The 26127-nt window shown below is 40.3% G+C and overlaps 1 protein-coding gene across 1 annotated transcript; it reads right to left on the bottom strand.

Annotated features, from left to right (window-relative positions):
- Nucleotides 1–13692: 13692 nt before the first annotated feature.
- LOC308410209 (lactase/phlorizin hydrolase-like) lies at nucleotides 13693–25416 on the bottom strand (the record flags this gene model as incomplete). Its single annotated transcript, XM_080903385.1, has 16 exons — nucleotides 13693–13919; nucleotides 14079–14302; nucleotides 14404–14535; nucleotides 14792–14898; nucleotides 14982–15184; nucleotides 15659–15857; nucleotides 15967–16257; nucleotides 16358–16626; nucleotides 16738–18276; nucleotides 18378–19026; nucleotides 19122–19800; nucleotides 19906–19990; nucleotides 20822–20915; nucleotides 21012–21089; nucleotides 24462–24532; nucleotides 24804–25416. 16 exons carry the CDS (start codon nucleotides 25414–25416, stop codon nucleotides 13693–13695), a joined length of 5460 nt encoding a protein of 1819 aa, XP_080759511.1.
- Nucleotides 25417–26127: the final 711 nt, after the last annotated feature.

Here is a 26127-nt window from a genome sequence, read left to right as displayed (position 1 = left end):
ACCCTTCGGAGGAAGCTCATACCCGTTTCAATTATTTCTTTTTACCAGTGAAACCAATATAACATCTCCACATTCACAAATATACATTTCTGACATTCAAAAACAAAACAAAAACAAATCAGCGACCAATATAGCCACCTTTCTTTGCAAGGACACTCAAAAGCCTGCCATCCATGGATTCTGTCAGTGTTTTGATCTGTTCACCATCAACATTGCGTGCAGCAGCAACCACAGCCTCCCAGACACTGTTCAGAGAGGTGTACTGTTTTCCCTCCTTGTAAATCTCACATTTGATGATGGACCACAGGTTCTCAATGGGGTTCAGATCAGGTGAACAAGGAGGCCATGTCATTCGTTTTTCTTCTTTTATACCCTTTCTTGCCAGCCACGCTGTGGAGTACTTGGACGCGTGTGATGGAGCATTGTCCTGCATGAAAATCATGTTTTTCTTGAAGGATGCAGACTTCTTCCTGTACCACTGCTTGAAGAAGGTGTCTTCCAGAAACTGGCAGTAGGACTGGGTGTTGAGCTTGACTCCATCCTCAACCCGAAAAGGCCCCACAAGCTCATCTTTGATGATACCAGCCCAAACCAGTACTCCACCTCCACCTTGCTGGCGTCTGAGTCGGACTGGAGCTCTCTGCCCTTTACCAATCCAGCCACGGGCCCATCCATCTGGCCCATCAAGACTCACTCTCATTTCATCAGTCCATAAAACCTTAGAAAAATCAGTCTTGAGATATTTCTTGGCCCAGTCTTGACGTTTCAGCTTGTGTGTCTTGTTCAGTGGTGGTCGTCTTTCAGCCTTTCTTACCTTGGCCATGTCTCTGAGTATTGCACACCTTGTGCAAAAAGCTAAACAATCCAATCCAATCCAATCCAATCCAACTTTATTTATATAGCACTTTTAAAAACAACAAAGTTGACCAAAGTGCTTTCCAATAATAAAACAGAGATAGCAGTTAAAACCATACTTTAAGCATACAATGAAATCAATAAACAAAACAAATATATAATTGAAAAAGAAGATAAAAATAAATCAACATGAGTAGAATAAACAATAAGATATACAATGAATAAGATTAACAAAGTAAAAAGATTAAGAATGACCAACAGCTGACTAAAAACTGACTACAAACTGGCTCTGATAACACTCCTAGAAGGCCTTTGAAAAAAAGTGTGTTTTTAAAAGTGATTTAAACATTTCAAGTGTTGGGGCCTGCCTAATATGGAGGGGCAGTTTGTTCCATAGTTTGGGGGCCACAACAGCGAAAGCTCGGTCTCCTCGGTGTTTCAGTCTCGACATGGGGACAGCAAGGAGTGACTGGTCAGATGATCTGAGAGACCTTTGTGGAGTGTATTGGTGTAAAAGGTCTGACAGGTAAGACGGAGCCGGGCCATTTAAAACTTTAAAAGCAAGCAATAAAATTTTAAAATGAATTCTAAAATGGACAGGCAACCAGTGTAAGGAGGCAAGAACAGGGGTAATGTGCTCACGTTTGCGTGTCCCTGTCAACAGGCGAGCAGCAGCATTCTGGACCATTTGCAAGCGTGATAGTGAAGCCTGATCAATACCAATATAAAGTCCATTACAATAATCAAGGCGAGTGGTCATAAATGCGTGCAAAACTCTCTCCAAGTCACAAAAAGAAATAAAAGGTTTTACTTTAGAGAGCTGCCTCAACTGAAAAAAGCTTTTTCTCACCACTGTATTTACTTGTTTGTCCATTTTAAGAGCTGTGTCAAATTTTACTCCAAGGTTGGTGACAATTGATTTGACACACGATGTAAGAGGACCCAAGTCAGATGGAGGGACACCAGGTCCATTCGGCCCAAATATAATGACTTCAGTCTTCTTTTCGTTAAAGTTTAAAAAATTCAGAGCCAACCATGCTCTGATATCCTTAAGACATTCTAAAATAGGCCTGAGGGGGTTAAGGTCATTGTGTTTCATCGGTAGATAAATTTGACAATCATCTGCATAAAAATGAAATGAGACTTTATGTTTTTTAATAATATGGCCAAGGGGAAGTAAATAAATACTAAAAAGAAGGGGCCCAAGGATGGATCCTTGAGGTACACCACATGGGACGGGGGCGGAAGATGAATGAAATTTACCAAGTGAGACTGAAAAACTTCTATCAGAGAGGTATGACTTAAACCACTCCAAGGCAGTGCCTCTAATTCCAACATGATGTTCTAGACGATAAATCAAAATATTGTGATCTACTGTATCAAAAGCTGCTGTGAGATCCAAAAGCACAAGTAAGACAGACTTCCCAGAGTCAGCAGTTAATAAGATATCATTAAAAACTCTCAAAAGTGCAGTCTCTGTGCTGTGAAGTGCTTTAAAACCAGATTGAAATACCTCAAAAATGTTTTGACTCTCTAAAAAAGTCTGCAGCTGTGAGCACACTTCTTTTTCTAAAATTTTAGAAACAAAAGGAAGCTTTGAAATAGGTCTGAAATTACTCAACAAAGAGGCATCCAAGCCAGGGCGTTTCAGCAGAGGCTGGACCACTGCCTATTTAAAAATTGCAGGTACATGGCCTAAAGTCAGGCTGCTGTTTATAAGCCTTTGAATATAAGGTCCAATAGTGCCCCAAACTTCTTTAAAAAAGCAAGGGGGAAGAACATCACTGGGAGAGCCAGACTTGATTTGGGTGACAATTTTACCCAGTTTAAATAGAGACACAGGTTCAAAATGGCTAAAAATTGCTAAAGGCGTAAAAATAACAGAAGGGTCATAAGAAGGGGGTAAAATATGTGCTCTAATAGATAAAATCTTCTCCACAAAGAAATTTAAAAAAAGCTTCACAAGTTTCAGCAGAAGCTTCTATACAGTAGGATTGGGGAGGGTTAAGAACAGAGCTTAAAATACTAAATAAGACACGGGGCTTATGGCAGTTGTCATTAATAACGCCTGCAAAATAGGCGGATTTCTGGTTCTTGACAATTTTCTGATATCTATGCCAGCTATCTCTTAAGATATCGTAAGACACTTGTAGCTTGTCTTTTTCCCATTTGCGTTCTGCTTTTCTGCACTCTCTTCGAGCAGCCCGAGTGATGTCGTTCAGCCACGGCTCAGACTTCAATTTAGGCCGCCTGACCTTCAGAGGAGCAACAGTATCCAGAATGATTTGACAAGTAGATAAGAATTTTGCAGTCAGCACCTCAGTGTCGGCACAGACTGAGAGCTCTGAGTCAACATTTAAGGCCTTATTAAAGGCGGTAGAGAACTGGACGGCACTTGATGGTTTAAACATGCGAGAAGCAGTAGGAGGGCCACAGGTAGTGATATTACAGGGAAGAGAAGTTTCAAACAATACAGGCATATGATCAGAAAAGACGACATCATAAATTTGAAGATTATAAACAGGTAAACCATAAGACAAAACCAGATCCAGAGTGTGTCCATATTTATGAGTGGGACCAGTGACAGACTGCAAAACATTAAAAGCATCAAGTAGGTTTAAAAAGTCCTTTGCCAATGGTTTAGTAGGACAACACACATGAATATTCATATCACCCAAGATTAAAACCTTGTCATACTTTGGCATTATTTCAGCCAAGAACTCAGAGAAGTCATTAACAAAGTTCCTATTATATTTTGGTGGACGGTAGATCACCGCACAAAGAACAGGATGACTGCTACCAAGCTCAAACATATTCAGTTCAAAACTGGAGAAAGTGACAGGTGACAGCTGGCGACAGTGAAAAGTAGATTTATAAACTGTGGCCACTCCTCCACCTCGGCCCGTAGTCCTTGGTGAGTTAAAATACGAACAATTTGGCGGTAACAAGGTCAAAATAGACTAAGACGTAATCATGATCAGGGGTATGCAATTCTGAATAATAATAATTATTATAATAATAATAATCAACAGTCTAGGTAAGGACAAAAATTGGCCTTATTTCACTCCAACATTTAATTCAACAACTTCCTAAGTATAAGAGCTTGCTGCATATTTTCAAGGCTGAAATAAAAGCATTAAAATGTAATTTAAAAATGCACACACACACACACACACACACACACACACACACACACACACACACACACACACACACAGTCTTCTGGAATAATTCTTCTAGTCCCAAAGTTTATAACAGCCTACTATAAAAATTATCTTTGCTCCAGCCACAGGGAGTCGGATAAGCTAATTCAAGCTTTTATATGTTTGATGACAGCGGCAGAGACTCAGGACAAGCTGCTGTACATGGATGACGTCAGCCACACTCTGCATACTGTCATAAATGCACAGAGAAGCCTGATCAACGATGGGCTGCTCTTCCCCAGGAGTAGAACCAGCAGGCCTAAAAACACAAACTGCACAACTCAGCACTTGGGGTGAGGGGGAGGAGGAGGGGAGGGGTGTTGACCCAGTGAAATGACCAAACAAAACAAACACACTGCCAGTGTATTACACTTTACACTTTAATTCCTGGATTTGGTTTCGTTATTATCTTTCTAAATTCTGCTGCTGATTTTTTATTCTTAATATCCTATTAATTATTTGGTAGTACTTTATCTTACAGCTCAGTAATAACGGGGTAATAGTAGGATTACAAGTGGGAGACGAGCATAATAATGTTGTTATTACCACTTAAGTTGTCGCTATACAACTACCAAAGTAAAAACCACTTAAGATCAAAGTAACATCATGGTAGCAACATTGGTTACAGTTGAATAATATTACAAAAAGTCTTATGAAGCTGGATATAAAGGGCCCCAAAACTGGTGGTAATAATGCGGAAATACAGCTCAGTAATAAAGTGCTAATAGTAGGGTAACAAGAAAATAATAATGAGGTAATTTCTAAGTTATTACCACTTATTTACCTCTGGTAGCTCTGTGAGGAAAAAGAGCTGCAAAATGCAAAACTGTTTGTTTCTATTTAATAACATATTAATAACCTATTAAAGCAAAGTGTTTGATTATTACCTGGAAACACCTGTGGTAGTTTCTTTGTAATAAGCCTAAATAGAAATAGCCTGACATGCCTCATATATCGATGCTTGCATAAAACAAAGTTTTATAACAATATATGTGGAATCAAACCCATATTCTAGGTACTGCTGTAGGACTGCAAGGTAAGTAATTACTACTAACTTTTTTAATTAGTTAAGTTGTATTTAAATTTCTCTTGTAGTTATTAACTTACACCAAATACTATCAACTTACATCACTAACAGAGTAGCTAACAGTAGGTTAGTAGCTAATGTTAGCTTAGCTAATAATACTCAGAGTAGCCATAAAAACTAAGGTTGCATAAAAGTAAGGTGGTCATGAAATAAGCTGACCATTTGTTATTGAAAATATAGACAGAGAATTAGATGTGGTTAGTTACAGGGCTTTGCAGTTGACGTCACGCCGCAATGTATTGTGGGAGCGCTGCGCCATTTTCCAGGTCCACAAATCAAAACAAACACAAGAAAGATGCTTAAAAGCAGCTCAAAAGAGAATGGACTGTATAGAGACCGATTGCGTCCAGAGCCGAAGCGGCGGTACTTGCAGAAAATAGCGTGTATTGGAGATGTGGACCCATATGAAATACGGCCGTGGAGTAGAAACCCTGAAGACCTACCTCTATTGACGTAGCCTGATATATTTTCGTACCTTGTCTGTGGAGTCAGCGTGTAAAAGTCATTATTCAAACAAAGTCAGCTTGAGTACTGCGAGTGAAATGCGTTTGATTTCCCTCTGAACATTCAGATTAGTGCAGCATAAATTCATTCATTCATGCAAATTACAGTGAGAACATGTGGAGGCTCTGTTAGAGGGATAACACAGTGCATTGATGTGACATTGTCCTGAAGGATTTAGTTATTTTTTATGGTTAAAGAAATTGCAATGATTTACTCATATTTATTATAAATAATTCTTATTATACATCTTGCTTCCATGTTTGTATCCTGTGTCACTAAAAATACATTTTTATTTTAGTTTTAGACATTGATTAATGACCTGCAGAATCTCCTTATCATATTAAGTGATTAATAATTGTCACTTTATGCTTTCTCCATCTCTAAAGTGATGACATCCTTGCATTACATACTTTAGGTTCATTTTCTGCAGGCAAGTTTCTGACAGAGAACAGGCAGATTTAGAATATAACATGCAGCGTTCTATAGATGGATACATAAAAAAATGAAAAATTACATGTATTGGCTAACTTTCTAAACACTTTGTTACATTTATGATAAAGTAGATAAAACACATTTGTGTCGGCCTTGTCTCATTAGTTCTTGTCTTTGAATTAACTTTGTCTGTGTGTGTTTCAGGTCCTGCACTCGCAAAGACTGAATGAACCAGCATTGTAGCCATGGGTCACTGTGAGCATCACAGGTAAGGTTGAAGCTGCCCACTGCACCTGTATGGCCGGAGTCGCGGAGACCTGCACCCATGTCGCTGCTCTTCTGTTTAAAGTAGAAGCAACAGTCCGGATCCGTGGCACAAGGACTGTTACAGATGAACCTGCATACTGGGTTTTGCTGGGTAATATGACCAAGATACAGCCAGAGGTTGGCCATAAGATAGACTTGTCCTCTTCAGCTGCCCAAAAAAAGGCTCCTGCTCAAAACATAAACAGACCACCCGTATTGAAAGGTAAAAGGAGCCATCCTCAAAAAAGAAAAATCCCACCTGCTACTGTGGAGGAGTTGTCACTGCTATTGGATACTTTGCTGGAACACAGTAAAGCTGTGGGTTGTGGGAATGACCCATAATGTTTTATCTAGGGGTCTAGATTTATGCCTGAAGTGCACTGCTGTGTAAATAATTTGCATTTACTGAATATCTACTGACTGAGTCCCACTGTTCAAAAGTTGAATAAAGAAACAAACTAATTTTTGACAGTTTTTTTTTAAAACCACTTTACAGAACATCACATCAGTTACAATGTAGAATCCATGTCATTTATAGTTTACAAATGACTAAACGTTTACACAAAGTCATGACAGTGTTTACATGATATCACTCACTACTAACATTACTTTAATTACTGTATCTTTTGAAAAAAGGCACAAGGCTTAAGAATATTTAACAGGAGCAAGTTTCATTTTTCCCCGGTTTTAATACCACACTGTTCACCAAACGCAGCAAACCTTCACCATCTTATCCAGAAGGGTCACCTCTTCACCCTCACATGGAAGAAGTAATCTGATTGGCATGGTGGTATGTTTGAAGCAGGTCTCTTGTGTAGCGCTGGAACCCAGTCATGATGTGTTTCATCCATTTCATAGATGTGAAATGGATGAAACAAACAATAATACCAATATTTGGCATTATTGTTGTCTGCAATAATGCCAAATAATTAGCAACTCTATAAATAGAACGTAGTTCTGCAAAATCACTCGGTAGAATGCTTGTTCTAATTTGCTATGGCCTCAGAGTGCATCGAAAATAAAACTAATAGGCTATAAAGAGCGATATGAACATATTTAGAACTTACCGGAATGAGAGGAAGAAGGAGGTAAGTGACGGAAGTGACGGAAAAAGGTAAGCGACCCATGTTGTAGGTGACGTCAGAAGCCGGAGATTTTGGTGGGAAAAAAGCAAATGGTAGCGTAGAATTTAACAAAGTTTCTTTAAGCTTCAGTATTGCCAAATAAACTAACCGATTGTCATATAACTAACAACATCTGTCCTATCATCTCTAACACCCTGGAAGACAACGAGGAGAGTTTAGACGCTCTCCAAGATTACATCGACCGGTGCTTCCAAGATTTAGTAATGAAGAAGGCCTAGAGGGCGTCTTCCCCAGCCAAAGTTGAGACGCCGTCATCTAAAAGATGTTGCCCGGCAGACTCCCCCGGCACAACATCGCCTGCCGGCAAAGACACCGTAGACATCCTGGAGTCAATCGATAAGCGATTGTCCAGTTTTGATGCGAGGCTGTCCCTGGTGGAGATCTTACACCGGAAATTTAAATCTCTAAAAGAATCCCTGGAGTTCAGCCAGCAGCAGGTGGAAACACTTGTATTAGAATTGCTACTGCTCACACTGTCTAGCAAATACACCGGACAATTACATCCACGCTCTTCGGTTCTGTCCACCAGTTCAGAAGTTTTGGCGCGAGATATGTGAAGACTTATCAAAGTGTCTGAAATGTAACATTCCAGCCTCCCCTTTAGTATGCTCGCTGGGCAACTTGGATGAGGTCACTGCAGAAATAAACACAGCCCACATTGTTTTTACGGCCCTATGCATTGCCAAGAAAATGGTCCTCATTAACTGGAAAAATAAAAAATAATCTTAATTCTAACCAATATAAAAACCATCTAATAGATCACATTAGTCTTGATACAGCCTCTGCCATCACATTTGATCAATCCCTTGGGCTCCTTTGATCGGCTTCATCACCTAGTGGGGGTGGGGGGTCATGGTCTGGTCCTGCCTTCGCTATTGTGGTTGATATGGGGGTAGGGACGGCCTTAGGGCGTCTGGAGAGTCCCTAGGGACGTTTTCTCTGGAGGGCCTAACCCGGGGGATGTGGCCATGACCTGGTTAGGGGCTCTGGTGGCTCTTAGATGGTGTTTTCCTTGTGGCTGCGTACAGCGGAGATGGGGGAGGGTCTGTGCTGGCGGACGTTGGTTACTGGCCTGGTAGCCTGGCTGCCCCTGGGTGGGTCCAGGACGGGCATGGAGGCTTGGGGGTCTGGGGGTGCGCCGCCTCCGGTCTGGGGTGCTGGCTGGGCCTTGGGGGCTTGGGTCCTGGTTGTTGTGTCGCCGGGGCTGTGGGCGGGTGGGTGCAGGGGGGCTCAGCCCCAGTGCAGGGGACCTCCGGTGCATCGGCCCAACTAGGGGGCTCTCTAACTGGTGGGGAGGCTGTTATATCTTTGCAGGTGGTCTCCTCTCTACAGGAGCTCACTCTGCAGGTGGGGGAGAGATATAGGAGAGGTAGAGAATGAACTCAACCTGGGTGTCTATTGTCTTGTGTAGTTTGGGAGATGATTGGATGATGGGGTGGGTGCAGTTTTCTCTGGGGTGGGCTGCCCTGGACTCTGTGGGGCTGGGCGGTGCTGCTGCTGCGGGCCCCGGTCCGGATGGGCCTGGGCCCCCTTGCCCTGGTGGGTTCCAGAGTGTGGGGGTGCCTACTGGGGTCAGCGGGGGAGCTGGCCCCAGGGAGGGGCCGCTTGCTCAATCTATTGACCTGGTTTTCCTGGGATCCAGGCCTGAAGGGTGGTTCTTCCCACCGTGACACCTGAGGCATAATCACACACACCTGCTGCTGATCAGCCTCATCTTGGGAGCTACTCAACAGAGTGGCTGTTGTGCTCCAGTCAACGCTGGATCGTTGTGATAAAATTCTTCAGTTTCGCAGTTAACTGTATGTTTGAGAGTTTACCACCAGTATGGAAGTTACTCTGTGGTTTCCAGGAGAGTTGCGGAAACGAGAAGATGAAGCGAGCACATTGTATATAGCCACCAAGAGAGTGGAAACACGGACCACGGACACTGGGAGAAGATACCACACAGGAATCGGGAATAGACACTCACCAGGAGCACACACAGGGATTTATCTGTATCTTGTTATCACTTCACTGTAAACACTGTAAAATGTTTACAGAGTCCACAGTGTTTACTGTAAACACTGTGTTCTATATCGAGAGTCCTGTGTTGGGGTCCTGACTACACAGCTGACAGTTTTACTTACAGAATTTTCAAGAATGGGTCACTGGGTCAAACCAGCAACTTTAAAGGCCGGCTTTTAGGCCAATGACCTCTGACTAAAATAATTATAGAGAAATACCTGTTTTTCAGGCATTTCTCGTTTGTGTGTAATCCACACATCCAGGAACAAACATACACCATTTCTTTGCTCACACCTGTGAAGATGCCTACATCTGGTCTCCAGGGTGACCCACCTCATCTCAACAGGATGTAGGCATTAACACACAGTAGGGGCCTGTCTCAATATGCGTACTTGTACGTACTTGCATTCTCGTGTACTCGTGATACGTCATCAGTCGGAGACCAAGTACTGTTCCAATTCAAAGTACGCATCAAGCTGAGAACGCGAAAAATTCCCAGACGTGTACTCGCTCCGCCGGTTTTATCAAGCATGCATCGGTGGTGACTTGTGTGTACTTAGTACAGCTAAATATCACAGACTGCATTTTGTCCAAAACCCAAACGTGGCAATGGCGGAGGAGCGCCGTTAAAAACCTTTAAATATTACTCTTTCTGGGTCACAAAATAAACTTTTATGTTATTTTCAAGCGAGAATGTAGCTGTGTAAGCTTCAAATATCTGCTCGATTTATCAAGATATCATATATTTCCAAATGTGCTCTGACGTTTTCAGAGACGTCTGTTACCCACCAGCTCCATAGCAGACCGCGAGGTCGAGGATCGCTAGAGCCAACGAGACCAGCGGACTCCCGGCACATCGTTTTCAACCCCCTGTGGTCTTTCACTACTCAGGTTAAACATGATATATAAGTCACTTAGATCACTTCTAAATGTTAATATTTGGTTTATTTCAGTGTATTTCATAACATATTAATCACAGTTAAATTAAGAGGGGATGGCAGTAAAAGTTCCGGACCTGTGACATCATCAAGTACGCTGGTGTTCCAATTGTACAAATCGCGTACTTGAGAATTGAGTAAGGGCCTAGGTGTCTTTTCTGCATGCTCCTCAGCAGCTCTTGTTAACAAGCAGTCGGTTTCTGATTCCACCCGTTCTCCATTTATAATGAGAGTGGAGTTTCATGGTTCGTGGGAGTGCCTGGGAGGTTTTCCACCTGTGGCAACTTGTCCTCCCCTTTTTATGTAGGACCTCCAGCACCTCACCTGCACTTCATAAACCTGTGCAACCTGCTTCCCCTCGCCTGTTCGCTAAGCTCTCCACGGCGAGGTGTTTGCTTGCACGGTTCATACTCACCTCAATATCTGTTTCTTCTCCCTGCCTGCTTGCCTGTTTGCCTGCCCTCCGGCCTTCCATTAGACCTCGGACTCTCTGGAAATTCCCACAGACCTCCCCTTCTCAGAGCTTGCAAACCTGGACCTGCAAATTAAGGAAAATCACTCACCAGCAAACATCTCTCACCTCCTGCCTCCCGTTCCTCTGTCTCTCACCATGACCATTTTAGTAACCCAGTTTTCTGGGACTATTCCCCATGGCAATTACTAACCTAAATCTCAAACTGTTAAACATTTTCTGTTATCAAAATAAACTTTCTTGTAAAGAGTTATTTTATGTGTTTTGGTGTCTGCATTTAGGTCCATTCCTTGAGTGAACCTTCAGTTCATGACAGGGAGTGGACCTGTCTGTGCTGTCTGAAGTCTATGAAAACTTCTTTTAAGGATGCCCAACCAACACAAACCTGATATTTGTCTGAAAAAATAAAAGATTTCATTGTGATGTGAGAAAGGGCTAAAAAATCTAGAACATGTTATACAAGATGGAAGGTTTATTTCATTTGAAGAACTTGTATCAACATATTGAATCAGCAACAATAAATTTCTTGAATACCTGCAACTGAAATCCATCATTCCATCATAACATCCATAAATTCAATTCTAGTCAAATGAAGCTTATGTGTAAGATCAATACGGAAGATCTATGGCCTCACATTTGTCCGCTCTTAGGTGGTGCTCTTAGTACTTCCAAACAGCAGGCCACCTGACCTTCTGGGTGTTTGAAGAGAGCAAGGTTAGGGAAACCTGGTCGGTGCAGCCGTTTTGTGAAGGGCAGTTGGTGGAGAGGCGGAGGGGCTGAGCAGAGCTGGTGTCAAAGCTGTGATGGACCAGTCCTGTCTGTCTGCAGTCTTTGTCACTGGCAGCGCACGCGTCTAGGAGGCACCTTAACCAGTGATGCTGGTCAGTGGTGAGACCTGCATTGCTGTGTTGCCATATGTCATGGACAGCTTGGGTTATTTCAGTCGAAGGAGGGTTATCAGACCCGGATGTTGGGGCTGACGTGAGCAGTGGTGGCAGCTGCCTGGTGACTGGCTTGTCTGTCCTTTTTCTTCCTCTAGCCACACTTGAGAGACAAATTCTCTGTGCCTAGGGTTATGACTGGCTTCAATGTGTCAACACAGGCCCTCCAGCAGGTCTGTGTTTACCAGAGATTGCAAGGCTGGTCATCAATACAGCTGTGCAGATAGAGCCCTTTGACGTGACAGAGTTGGCTAACTAGGGTGCATTGTTCTTGGAGGGGGGCAGGCAGCTGGAGTGGTGGCCACCTGACTCGACAACTCCACTGTTGTTTCCCTGTGGCTGAGTGGCTCTGGTCTTCACGGTTGGTGTTGGGCACTCATGTGGCCAGGCTCATCACACTGATAGTGACGGTTTACTGGTCGATGAGGAAGTCTTTAGAATGATGGAGGTCGAGGCTGGCAGACTTCAGCTATACAAATACAGGCCACAGGCCAGGCCAGTTTGTGAGGAGTCACCAACTAAGGAGATACAGTACCCTGACACTTACTCTCATCAGGTCTCTTTAACAAGAACAATTTAAAGTGCGTTATTCTGCTCCTTGTTTGTGAAACACTGCTCTACTTTGAAGACCGCTGAAGTCAAATGCACTGAAGTAAAAAACTGCAAAGGTTTAAGAGGCCACTGGATTTATAGCTAAATAACAAATGTTTAAACACAGTTTTAGACTTTTATTAACAAATGAATCAACCTACAACACTGATCATTATTTAGCTTAAATGCTGCACATGGCACACAGCAGCACAGGACATGATGGATGATGGATATATTGTTTAGATTTACATTCTAATTTTAATCACTTCAAGGTAACAGTATTAAAAATTGCTTATCACTGTACAAAAGAGTGAAGACAAAAAATCTGAAGAGGAAGAAGGTACTTACATTTAACAACAATCATGACATTATTCACTGGATTATTGTTTACAGTGTTTTATTTGATAAATTTGATTTTTTGATAAACATATACAAAAACATTATTCAAATATGAGGCTTATTATGCATCCTATACTATAACTGGAAAATTGTTTTTTATTACAAAAATCACTTTTATTTTTTAAATACAGGATAAAATGACACTTTAAATAATCTTGTTGGATTCTCAAGTGTTCATGTTGCAGCAGTGGTCAAGCAAATGATACATGATGGACAAGGATTTAATAACTGACTAAATCATGACAAACTTACAATTTTAGTTATAAGACATCTTACACATACTATGTCTGATGAGCCTAGGAGTTCAAGTATTGTTCAATTTTTAAGGGCCTGCAATCAAATACTGTTTACAGGGGCCTACACTGCACATCATCTTATTGGCAGTTACAGTTTTCACTACATTCGATACTGCCCCATGTTCACTATTCTTGGACCTTTTTTTTTCATCTTAAGGAAGAAAACAGAAACACAAATCATCCCTACTACTGCAACAATCATGTGGTGTAAAGTCCAGTCTCAGCATCATTGGTGGAGGGATCCAGACCAAGGAATTTCACGCTGTTAATGTTGACTGGTGGTGCAGCTGTTGGTGCAGAGAGACAGTGAAAACAATACTGTCATATTGTTTGTGAACATTTGCAGATAGTAACTTTAAATCCAACCTTTATTTTAACTGTTGCATGGCTTAGGAAATAGAGGGTTCATGAGAGAGTACTAACTAACCTGCTGAAAAGATATTTATTTGAACATTTAATTTAAAGGTCTATCATTCAAAGTAGGAATCTGAGCAAATCTTTTATCACTTTACCTTCAGACTATGGGTTCAGGCACTCATGTCCTGATTCAGGGTCGGGGAATCCGTTGCACTTAATCATTTTGGTGTAGAAGTTAACAGAGCTCTTAGGCACTCGAGGAAGATTAGGGTCTGTGCGATTAACGTAGAACAGACCAAATCTCTCTGAGAAGCCAGCAGTCCACTCTAGGTTGTCCATAAGTGACCATGCTGTGTAACCACGCACATCCACACCATCAAGCAAGTAAGCTGTGAAAAGAAAATAAGTACCTTCATATTCTTAAAATTCTTCTTTCTTTTAGAGAATGAGCAGAACAATTTTTAAGCATCCATATTACACACAAAACATTATTTTCCTCTCCAGGACACTTGTGGCTTTAGATTTCATATAAGGGGAAGCTTTGATACCTTTCAACACCTCGTTGATGTATTGGTCATAGTAGTAAATCCTGTGAACATCATTTAGATCAACAGTCCCCCGCTCTGAAACTCCATTCTCAGTGATTACGATTGGTGGATTTCCATATTCATTCTTAATGAAGTTCAGCAATCTGCGGATACCAAATGGTGCGATCTTCAGCCAGGAGGAGCCTGTATCCAGCCAGGTACGATCAGAAACTCCCATGGCACCCCTGCAGGGGACAAAGTTAAGAGAAGTACAGAATAAAAAAATGAAGCTGTTCAGAAGAAGTAGTCCCAGCAGACATTTATTTTTCAAATGTTAACTTCTTACTTATCTGCCTCAATGCTTTGAGCATCTCCGTGGTCCACAGGGAATGCCAGCACAGATGTGTAATGGTTTAGTCCAAAGAAGTCATGAGTGCCCTTAATTCTCTTAATCTCCTCTGGAGTGAACTCAGGCAACCTGGAGAAATTGAAGTAAAACCAGACTTACTAATTTTAGTAGACTTAAAGTTAAATTATTCTACTATAAAGTTGTTTAGAAAATCGAATACAAAATTTTAAATATTTAATAACAGCGTTTTGATGGATGCTCAATCATCCAGATAAGGAAATCCCAAAAAGTTGATTCTGTTCATATGGAAGTAGTGTTTTCAGTAGGAGAAATGTTTTGTGAACAGAATTAGCTTTTTGTGATTTAATAATAGCCTTTGTAATACCGAGACTGTGGTAGACCAGCAGCTAGACTTCGGTCACGTATTCTTTTCTTCATAATTTCACTGTAGTCACCATTAAATATGGGATGGGCAAACCAGCCAAGGTAGAACTGCACAGAGAGAAACATAATAGTCATTTGAAACTAACTGCTGTCAATTTTTCTTTTGTCACATCTGAGAAGAAATGGCATACCTCCACCACACGTCTTGCAGCGTCATAGTCCTCCTGCCTATAAGGATTTCTGGGTTCAGACCAGTCAGAGTTGACAGTGATGGAGATTATGCCGTTCTGTTTGGCCCTGTACTTGTCATTGTAGAGATGCCAGGCCTCGGCATGAGCTTTAATCAGGTTGTGACCAACAATGTAGGGCAGAGTGTCTGGTCCTGAACTGATTCCTGGTGAGAAAAAAAAACCAGAGCATATAGGCAGCAAATGTGTCATGTTTGTTTGCTTTTTTTCACTACGGTTTAGAAATTTGAAGAACTGCTATAAAGATTACAGCTTGTTTCAAAACAGTCAGAAATTTACCTGGACAACAATTTAACATTTTTTCTTTAACACTATATTACTCTGTAGCACTTATAGAACTTGGTTAATACCAGTGTAGTATTAGATGCAAAGCATTACTTAAACCAGGGGTGTCGAACTCCAGGCCTCAAGAGCCCGTGTCCTGCAGGTTTTCGATGTGTCCTTGATCTAACCCAGGTGATTTAAATGGCTAAATGACTTCCTCAACATGTCTTGAAGTTCTCCAGAGGCCTGGTAACGAACTAATCATTTGTTTCCGGTGTGTTCCAGAGTGATATCTAAAACCTGCAGGACACCGGCCCTTGAGACCTGGCGTCAGAGATTCCTGACTTAAACCATACCTGGGGCAAAGCTTCCAAAGCCATATCCATGGTTGGCTGTCATGATTGGTTCATTAAAGGTGATCCAAATTTTCACCTTGTCACCAAGACGGTCAAACATGAGGTCAGCATAGTCCCTGAAAAGCTTAATAAAGTTCTCATTCAAAAAGCCTCCATAATCCTCTATAGCTTGTGGCAGGTCCCAGTGGTACAGAGTAACCTGAAGGGAAAAGGAAAAGAAAGGAAAGGAAAATGACTGTCTTACTAAATCTAATACATTTACATGTATCTTTTCTGGCACACAGGGAAATTAATACAATTATTCATACCTGTGGCTGGATATTTGCAGCATGCAGTGCGTCCAAAAGTCTTTGGTAGTACTTGATTCCAGCCTCGTTAATGTTATTAATGGTGCCATCAGGAAGGACTCTTGACCAGGATAAGGAGAAACGATAATGGCTGACTTTCAGCTGCTTTAATATCGCAACATCCTCTTCTATTTTATTGTAACTGTCACAGGCTATGTCCCCATTGTCATCATTTAATATTTTGGAAGGACTGTGAGCGAACTTGTCCCAGATGCTTAGACCTTTTCCATCTGCCCTCCATCCTCCTTCAATCTGGACACAATAAATGCAAAACAAAAATTTAAAGAGATGAAAACAAGGCAAGCAAGACAGTATTGAGTAAAAGTAAAATTGCAGTAAAAGTATAAGTTACTTGGTATGATGCTGAAGCAGAACTCCACATGAAATCCTCTCGGAATTGACCATAAAGCATCTTCTCATCATCTGGCAAGGGGAAACCATTATCCTTTATGATGTTGTAATAGTAATGAGCTGAGTACTTTGGTGTTCTTGGACGGTCTGGGTTTGTGAAGTCCACGTGGTGCAGCCCAAATAGAAATTTGTACCCGTGCAGCCACTCAAAAGCATCCATAAAAGCTGTTGCTGTGTATCCTCGCAACCGCACACCATCAAGGTTATTGGCTGTAATGTAACCACAAATGCAAACACATACATACAAAATAAATGAACAACCAGTCATGGCAGTGGTGGAAAATGTTAAATATCTTCTGAAATATTTTTATATCACTGCACCTTTGAGAGCCTCATCGATATAGGTCTTGTAGAACATTACTCTTTCAAAGTCATCCCATTCTACTGCTGCTCCATTCTCAGTAATATAAATCTCTGGATCACCATACTCCTCCTTGATCCAGTTGAGGAGTCTCCTCAAGCCCCAGGCCACAGCTTTTTGGTTAGGAATGGCTGTAGTTGGTGAACTGGGTTCCTCGGATTCTCTCATGTCTCGGTCCCATTCATAGGAGTGAGGCTGAAGTGCAGCTGTAAAGTAGCTCACTACCCTTGTAGTGTAATGATTTACACAGAATACGTCAGCAGTTCCCTTGATGAAGTTCTTTTCTTCTTCAGTAAAGGAAGGAAGTCTTGACTGTGGAAGACTTTGGATTTCACTTTTGTTCCCAACTTGCCACTTCAGTACATCAGGATAGTCACCATTCTTAAAAATAGGATGTGCAAACCATCCCAGTTGGAACTGCATCGCCCGGTCAGCAGTCACCACTTCACGGACTACGTTGACATCAGCAGGTTCAAACCAATCAGCGTTGAGGGCTATGGAGATTAGACCACCCTGCAACTGACGATATTTGTCATCATATGTATGGTAGGCCTTGGCATGGGCTTTAATGAGGTTGTGTGCAACTATGTATGGTCTATATCCTGGGTCCACAACATTTGGTGGCATATTTCCAAGTCCATATCCAGACCATGCAATTGTCTGAGGCTGGTTAATGGTTATCCAGAATTTCACTCTGTCACCAAAAGTAGCAAAGCAGAAGTCGCAATAGTCATTAAAAATGTCTATCATCTCTGCACTTTCCCAGCCATTGACCTTTTGCAAAGCTTCAGGAAGGTCCCAGTGGTACAGTGTTACCATGGGTTCGATATTGTACGCTATAAGACCATCAATGAGTCTGTTGTAGTAGTCAACACCTTTCTGGTTGAGGGACTTACGTGTGCCATCAGGAAAGATCCTGGACCAGGACAAAGAGAATCTGTATGACTTCACCCTCAGAGCCCGCAGCATGTAGAGATCTTCATTAAGTCTGTTGTAACTGTCACAGGCTACATTGCCGTTTGCATTATCAGGAATAGTGTTAGTTGTCTGAGTGAATGTATCCCATATACTAGGACCTTTGCCATCAGCATTCCAGCCACCTTCAATTTGGTAGGCCGACGAAGAAATTCCCCAACTGAAGCCTTCAGGAAAAGTGCCATAATGGTACATTTGTCTATCAAAGTTTGACTGTGAAGAGAATTTCTCCCAAACTACCTTTGCCTGAGATGGAACTTCTGAGGGTGGTAAAGCAGCTAAACGTCGAGTTAATGGCCTTTCTGCAGCTTTAAACTTCTTACTTTTTTGTGAACTGAAACCGTTTTGCTCGATAATCTCAGCGTACAAATATGCAGATTGCTTTGGGGTCCTTGGTCTGGATCCCACTTCAAAGTTGACATAGTGAAGACCAAATCTTTGACTGTAGCCTTGGTTTGCCTCAAATCCATCCATGAGTGACTGCACTGTGAATCGCTGCACATCCACTCCATCTGTGAGTGTTGCTACAAAATGAACAAACAAAAACAAAATTAATATTTGAATTATTTTAACTCTCTCTCTAAAAAAAATGTGCCTTCAAATTGGGGAAATCTCCAACACTAACCTTTCAGGGCCTCATTGATGTAACTTCTCATGTAGTCCATTCTGCTGGTGTCAGTGAGACTGTCAACACTGTAATCTGTTGGCATCCCATTTCCTGTTATGTATACAGGCAATTTGTTAACATTCAGGTATTCTGTTGCAATGTAGTTCAGGAGCCTTCTAAGTCCCCAAGGAACAGGATAGATCCAGTCAGAAGCTGTGGAACTCCATGTGGGGTCCACAGTTGCATGGAAGTCACCCACACCGTCAGGACCAGGGGTGCACCCACCATCACTGTTGCTGACCAGCCGAGAAGTATAGTGATTTAAACCAAAAAAGTCAGCAGTACCAAGTATCCTCTTGCTCTCTGTGGGAGTGAAAACTGGGAGCTTTGCTGGTACAGAGTCAGGGCATGCTGTTTTCTTCTGTTCCACCTGATCTTTGAGTATTGCAGGATAATCTCCGTCTACAAATATGGGATGTGCAAACCAGCCCAGCATAAACTGCAGGTAACGGTCTGCAGCTGCTACGTCTTCAGGTTTGGCAGGGTCACTGGGCTCAGCCCAGTCAGAGTTCAAGGCAATGCCCACTTTTCCTCCTTGTGTTTTTCTGTAATTGTCATTATAGACATGCCAGGCCTCGGCATGGGACTTGAGAATATTGTGAGTGACCTGATAATGCAAAATCAAATGTTAAGTACATTAGTGCAATAATTACACTTGTAATAAAGTGATTAATTACAGTATTCTAATAACATCACTGTCACCTGATAGGAAGATTCCACATAGTCCTTTACTCCTGGGGCATGCACACCAGTACCATACCCGGCATGGCTCACTACCCAGGGACTATTGAATGTGTTCCAGATCTTGACTCTGTCTCCAAACCTGGAGAAGCAGAAGTCTGCATAGTCTTTGAAGGCCTCTACAATGGAGGCATTGGTCCATCCACCATAATTCTGGAGTGCTTGAGGCAGATCCCAGTGGTACAGAGTGACAATGGGTTGTATGCCAGATGCAACGAGAGCATTTATCAGCTGGTCATAGTATTGAGCTCCTTTTTCTGATTGGCTCTGTCGGTACCCTGTGGGGAAAATACGGGCCCAAGAGATGGAAAACTGGTAGGTGTCGACCTGAAGACCTCGCAGAAGGTAGACATCATAATCTACCTTACGGTAACTGTCGCAAGCTAGGTCAGCTGTCTGATTTGCAAAGGCCAATCCCTCATGACCAAACCGGTCCCAAATAGTCTCTCCTTTCCCACCTTCTGACCAGCCACCTTCAGTCTTAAAGGATACGCTGGAGGTGGCCCACTGGAAGCCAGAGGGGAATGATTCCTGAAGGAAAAGATCTCGTTCTGCTGTGGTCTGGGACTTAAATTTATCCCACACAGTCTGATAACTGTTTCTTAACCCTGTCATCCTGGTGTGGTGTGAAATGCCATGGCTTTTGGAAAGAGAGAGACATGAAAAATATAAGCAAATCTTTAATACAATAAGAAGAAGAAAAAACAGAATTCCAGTACATATAAATCAGAAAATGAACTCTTACTTGACAAGAGCATCTTCCGTGTCCAGTTTGCCTAACATGTCCTTCATGTCACATCCCACAATATTCAGGCCATTGTCCATCAAGCCTGTGTTGTGTTCAAGAAATATGAATTGTTTTATGACTGATGATAAATAACTTATCTTGAAAAATATATTACTCTTAAAATAAAATTTTGTGTAATTAATCAGTTTATTTGTGAATTTCGCAATACTTCGCTTAGTTTATGTAAGGAATTTTATCTAACTAAATCTAGAAATAATCCTCTTTAATCTTAAATAAAAACCCACTTGCTGTTTCTTTGACACACCAGGGCTCTATTAGCTGTTTCAGTAACAATATGTATTCACTGTTACTGAAAAATAGTGAGCACAAGTCGTAAGCAAAGGCTAAGTCTACAGGTGCCTTATATAACATCACTGGCCCATAACAAGAAGATTTCATGACACAATAACACTCCCAAAATCTAGAACTTTATCTTAATGTATTCTGTTTGGGTAACAACACCAGAGGATTTGCCCAGATGTTGTGGCCTTTGGTTTTTCTTTATTCTGCCATCCCGTAATATCTTCAGATCGCTGTTTTACAAAGCCATTTTTTGACAGGATGTACACTGTACACATTATTTAGTGATGTTATATTCACAGAAACATTTAACATTACATGTATGAAGTATACATATTCATTTGGTATGTTCTTGGTAACTAGCTTATTAGGCACCATGAGTACGAATTTCATGTAGAAAAAAAACACAAATCTCTACTAAGACAGCCACTGGAAAGTCGTATTGTTTCTTTTATATATACAGCTGCACATTCATAAAATGAGGTATTGTTCTCATGTCTATTATGGGAAATTAGTTTTAATTAATTATTAATATCTTATATTTGCTAAGTCAAAAAGCTGTCATGACATTTACCATTTAGGAAATCTCCAAGAAGCTGGTAATCACTGGGAGAACAATCATGAGCACTCATCTCGTAAATCAGGATAGGCAAGTTCCTGCTCAAAATCTACAACATAAAATGAAACATATGTAGCTTTGCTGTATCAGCAAAATGTTAAATGCAACATTTTTAAAAAACCCCATCTTATTACAATTTCAATACCTGTAAGTTCCTCAGTTCATTTTCAAACTCTGAAGAGATGGCACAGTTGTAGTCAATGTGCACTGACAAGAAATCCATCTGTTTAAAACAGGAGATACACAACATGTTGTCACATCGTTATTCTGAGATGGGACATAATGAGAAGAGACTTAATGTGAAATGTATTACAGTAAACCTTTCCTTTTTTTGCACGACTGAATGTAATGCTCCATTTTTGTAGGAAATTGTTGTTTTTAACATAATTTTTTATATATTTTAAGGTGATTAAGCGGACTTATGTTGCCACTTCCATCCTTTAAATAAATACAAAAAAAACAAATTAATCATCTTTGAAACAAACAAAAAAAGTATATAATTATATGACCAATTAAAATCCATATAACAGCAATCAGTAGTTCCAGGTTTGGTGACAATGATTCCAATTTCCTTCGGGAATGATTAACCTCACGTTATTGCACATTAGTGCTGCTGTTCTTGTTACTTTCTTGTCACTAGAGTGTGTGGTGTAAAGAGGTGTTGAATGCCTTCAACAAAACCAAAATTAAAAATAAATGAAAAAATTGGATAATAATTAAAAATTTAAATACAAATTTAACAATTTATTTATTACATTTAATAATTATTATAATTGTTAATGATTATTTGATTCGTTAGAAATAGTTTAATAAAAGAGAAAAATCATCTACAAGAAGCAAATATGATTTCACAACAGCCATTTAATGTGCACATTATGCACATTTTTGACTCTAAGTGGCATAGTTTAACAGTTTCAATTTTCAGTTTTAAAATGGAAAAAATGTTTTATCCTCAGACAAATTTAAGATTTAATTGTTTGGCCACAGTAAAAATGGCCTCTGTGATACATGAAAGCTTTTTAATGTGGTCACTGATTGTGACCACACAAATTATGTGGTCACATAAATTGACCAAATAATTATATGTTCTCAGTCTTGTCAATTAGTGGTAAAGATCATATAAATGACCATCACTGGGGACGTTCATTGAAATAATCATAATAAGCAGATTAACAAATTCACCAGTGAATTGCTTAAAAAGCTGAATTTGAGGCTTGTAATATGTTGGAGAGATTTAAAAACAAGCTTTAAATGCACGAAAATCATGAAAAATCTCGCATCAGATGGAAATTTGCATGGTTACTTACGTGATTAAATTTCTGCAAGAAGTAGTCTATTACTGGCAGAAATTAACGCAACTTATTTCCTTCAAAGAGGACATTTGTCACTTTTGAGGCCATGGAAGAATTTTGTTTCTCATATATTTGGTAGGTTGGTTGCTACTATCAGGTCTCACATCTCCCCTCCAGCTTATGATTCCTCTATGAGCCCTCTATGTGTCACCTCGACATTATTATATTTCAAAGAAGTCTTTGACACTATTGGACCCAACGTTTTAAACATTATTAACATCTCTTGCATTCAGTTCTTTAAAAACCTAATCTCAATGCATCAGTTCTGTCAAATTTTAGGCCAATCTCTAAACTCCCCTTCCTGTCCAAAATCCTGGAAAAAAATTGTTTTTCTTCAGCTCCAGGCTTTTCTGGAAATGAATGACATCTCAGTTTCAAAGCACTACATAGCACTGAAACTGTGCTTTTAAAAGTTCTTAATGATCCATCCATCCATCCATTCGCTTCCGCTTATCCACCCCCCTTACATATGGGGTCCCTCAAGGATCTATCCTGGGCCCAGTACTCTTTTCCCTTTACATGCTCCCATTAGACTCTATTTTCAGGAAACAAGGAATCTCATTTCACTATTATGCCAACGATTCTAAAATTTACTTTCCTCTTAAAAAGAATTCTACGGACTCTCTAAACGTTTTGCTAGACTGCCGTGATGACATTAAATCGTGGTTTGCATTACATTTTTTTAATGTAAACAACCAAAAAACTGAGATTGTACTATTTGAACCTTCTGACCCTTGCTTTTCTCTGAAGGTTGACCTTGGTCCTCTGGAAAAGACCAGAAATCCCTTTGCAGAGAATCTGGAAGTGTTCTTTGATAGCAGCTTTTTATTTGAGAAACAAATTCTGTTGTAAAAGCTTCTTCCAGCTCATCTCTCCAACACTTGACATTTTTAAAACTCATTTGAAAACACATTTTTTACTCTCTGGCTTTTAATTGTGACTAAGTGTGTGTGGTGTAAAGAGGTGTTGAATGCCTTCAACAAAACCAAAATTAAAAATAAATGAAAAAATTGGATAATAATTAAAAATTTAACTACAAATTTAACAATTTATTTATTAAATTTAATAATTATTATAATTGTTAATAATTATTTGATTGGTTAGAAATAGTTTAATAAAAAAGAAAAATCATCTACAAGAAGCAAATATGATTTCACAACAGCCAGTTAATGTGCATCGCTTTTCTCTGAAGGTTGACCTTGGTCCTCTGGAAAAGACCAGAAATCCCTTTGCAGAGAATCTGAGTTCTTTGATAGCAGCTTTTTATTTGAGAAACAAATAAATTCTGTAGTAAAAGCTTCTTCCAGCTCAGGGTCTTTGCAAAAACTAAGAACATTTTGTCATTTGCTGACTTCGAGAAAGTGATACATGCATTTATTTCATCCAGGCTTGACTACTGTAACAGTGTTTATTTTGGTATCAGCCAGGCTCTGCTCTCTTGTCTTGAGCTAGTTCAGAATGCTGAAGCCGAACTCTTGACAGGCACTCGTGAACATGGCCATATTTCCCCAGTCTTGGCTCATTTACACGGGCTTCCAGTATGTTGTAGAATTGGCTTTTATCCTCAAACTTAATTGTGACTAAGTTTTGTGTTGTTCTTTGTGTGTGTTTGATCTACTTGTTACTAGTGATGTGCGATACCACTGATTTCCTTTCCGATCCGATACCAAGTAAAATTCAGGGTGGTATCGACGATACTGATCCGATACTGATACTTTGTACAAAGACTGTTTCATTATATTTCATATATACTTGTATTATGTAATTGTAATAATATAATAATATAGCTTCATAATGATTACAGGACATCAGGACTATGAAAGGCGTAAGAGGAAGTAGTTCCTTCTAATTTAGACGATCCAAATGATATAGTTTCTTTCCATTGTGTTCCTGTTAATGATAAACTACAAATTTACCCCAAAGTACTAAAATATTGATATTTTAATATGAGAATCGATTCTAGAACATAAATTACTGGTATCAGAAGAATCGGTATTTCAATATCGATCCGCACCACTACTTGTTACTTTTTACTATGTGCAGCACTTTGGTAAACCTGTGTTGGTTTTAAATGTGCTTATAAATACATTGATTGATTGATTAATTGATTATTGCCAAAATAAGATCAACAACTGAAAATTTTATTAGGATCCTAAATAAAAATCATGCAAGGAGGTGAAATTCTGACTATACCTATATTATTGTATAGATTATGTATCTATAAAAGAAAAGAAAAAACTTACACTTGTTGAAGCTTTAATGTCGGAGAGAGAAGCCACATCTTTAGTTTTCAGTCCAAGTGACAGACGTCTACCTGTAAATATGCAAGCATGAAAGGCACTTTTACTGTTTGGAACTGCTGAACATGTGCTGAAGGATTTTATTAACTTAGTTTGGTTATACACTGATGGAAATTTATTTTTACAGGTGATTTCTCAAGACACTTACATATAAACAAAACCTTAAGTAAACTCAAGCCTCAGAGAAATAAGAACAAGTATTGACTAGTGAATAATTCTGAAAATATAAATTTAGTCATGTTCTTTTGTCTTTAATCTTCACTTTTTCCTGTTAATTTGACTCACCTTTGTCAGGAAAGCGCTGATGGTACATCTGGTAAATGTTCTTGTTTAGTTGAAGGATGTTCTGCAGAAAACTGGGAGCATGTGCAGGCTGCCCGTCATGCCAAACACCATCCAGTGTCAACCATGAGTGTGCAAGTGGTGCAAACTCTTGGAAGGCAAACTCTGCATACTGCTGAAACATCTGTGCCAGCTCCTGGCTCTCCCAGCCTCCATACCTTGATTGCAGAGACTCTGGAACTGTCCATCCTTGAAGGATGACCAGAGGCTGAAGACCTGCTTCCAGCAGCTGTTTCAGCAGGGTCTGGTAACATCTAACCACAGCCTGCTGGGGCTGGCTGGGGTGGCCTGTAGGAAGAAGTTGAGCCCATGACAGCAGTACTTTGAAGTGGGTCACCCCTCTGCTCTGCAGGTACTCAAAGTACTGCTTAGAGCCAGGAGGAACGGGATGACTGCAGTCAAAGGCATCATTTATGCTTCTGTCTGAGCTTCTGACCAACTGCTTTGTCAGAGGCCCTGCAAGAAACATGAAGTCCTCTCTTCCATTTACCTCACTGCTCTGACAACTACAGAGACAAAAAATGTACAGACTAAAGACCCACAACAGCTTCTTCATTGTGGCTCAAAAACAGAACAACTGATATTTTTCGAGTGTAGCCGAGCTATTTAACAGCAATATCTTTCCTTTTTTTTTACATTGTTACACAATTATTGTTATTGGCACCTCATCTAGTTATCACAAGTGTTTTATTGTAGCTTTGAGAGATAGGCAGATAGACTCTGGACTCTAGAGATAACACCTTCCCCATCTTCTGTTCTTGAGCTCTGATATACTTTTTATTGCTGTAGAATCATATCATAGTCATTAATTTTACTACTCCTATCCTAGGTGCTTAATTTTAGTCTTTTAACTCTTTTATTTACTTTTGACTTATGTTGGTTTGTTTTTATGTTTAACATAGTTAACATTTTACTGTCGAAGTGTTGCAAAGGTGTTGAAAACATTATGTTGTTATAATTATTACCACTTTTATTATTGTTATCTATGAAGCCTTTTTATGTGCAACAAGGTATCAAAAAGATTTATTTGATACAAGTTTAGTTTTGACATGTATTCATTTATTTGTATTAATAGTAGGGAAATCCTACCAGTGACTGGACAAAGATGGACTGAAAGACAGCACAGAGGCATTAATCATGGCAGTAGCAAGCCCTAAGCACAAGATCAACAGATGCTGGGGTCTACCACACCAGGCAAGACCCCAGGGGCAGGCTGTGTAAAGATGATGCTGAGACAATCTAGCACATAACAGCAGGGTGCAAGAGT

Source organism: Rhamphochromis sp. 'chilingali' (assembly GCF_963969265.1).
Source record: "Rhamphochromis sp. 'chilingali' genome assembly, chromosome: 14".
Lineage (NCBI taxonomy): Eukaryota > Metazoa > Chordata > Actinopteri > Cichliformes > Cichlidae > Rhamphochromis > Rhamphochromis sp. 'chilingali'.
Note: the sequence above shows the minus strand (reverse complement) of the source record. Positions and strands in the feature narration are given on the sequence as shown.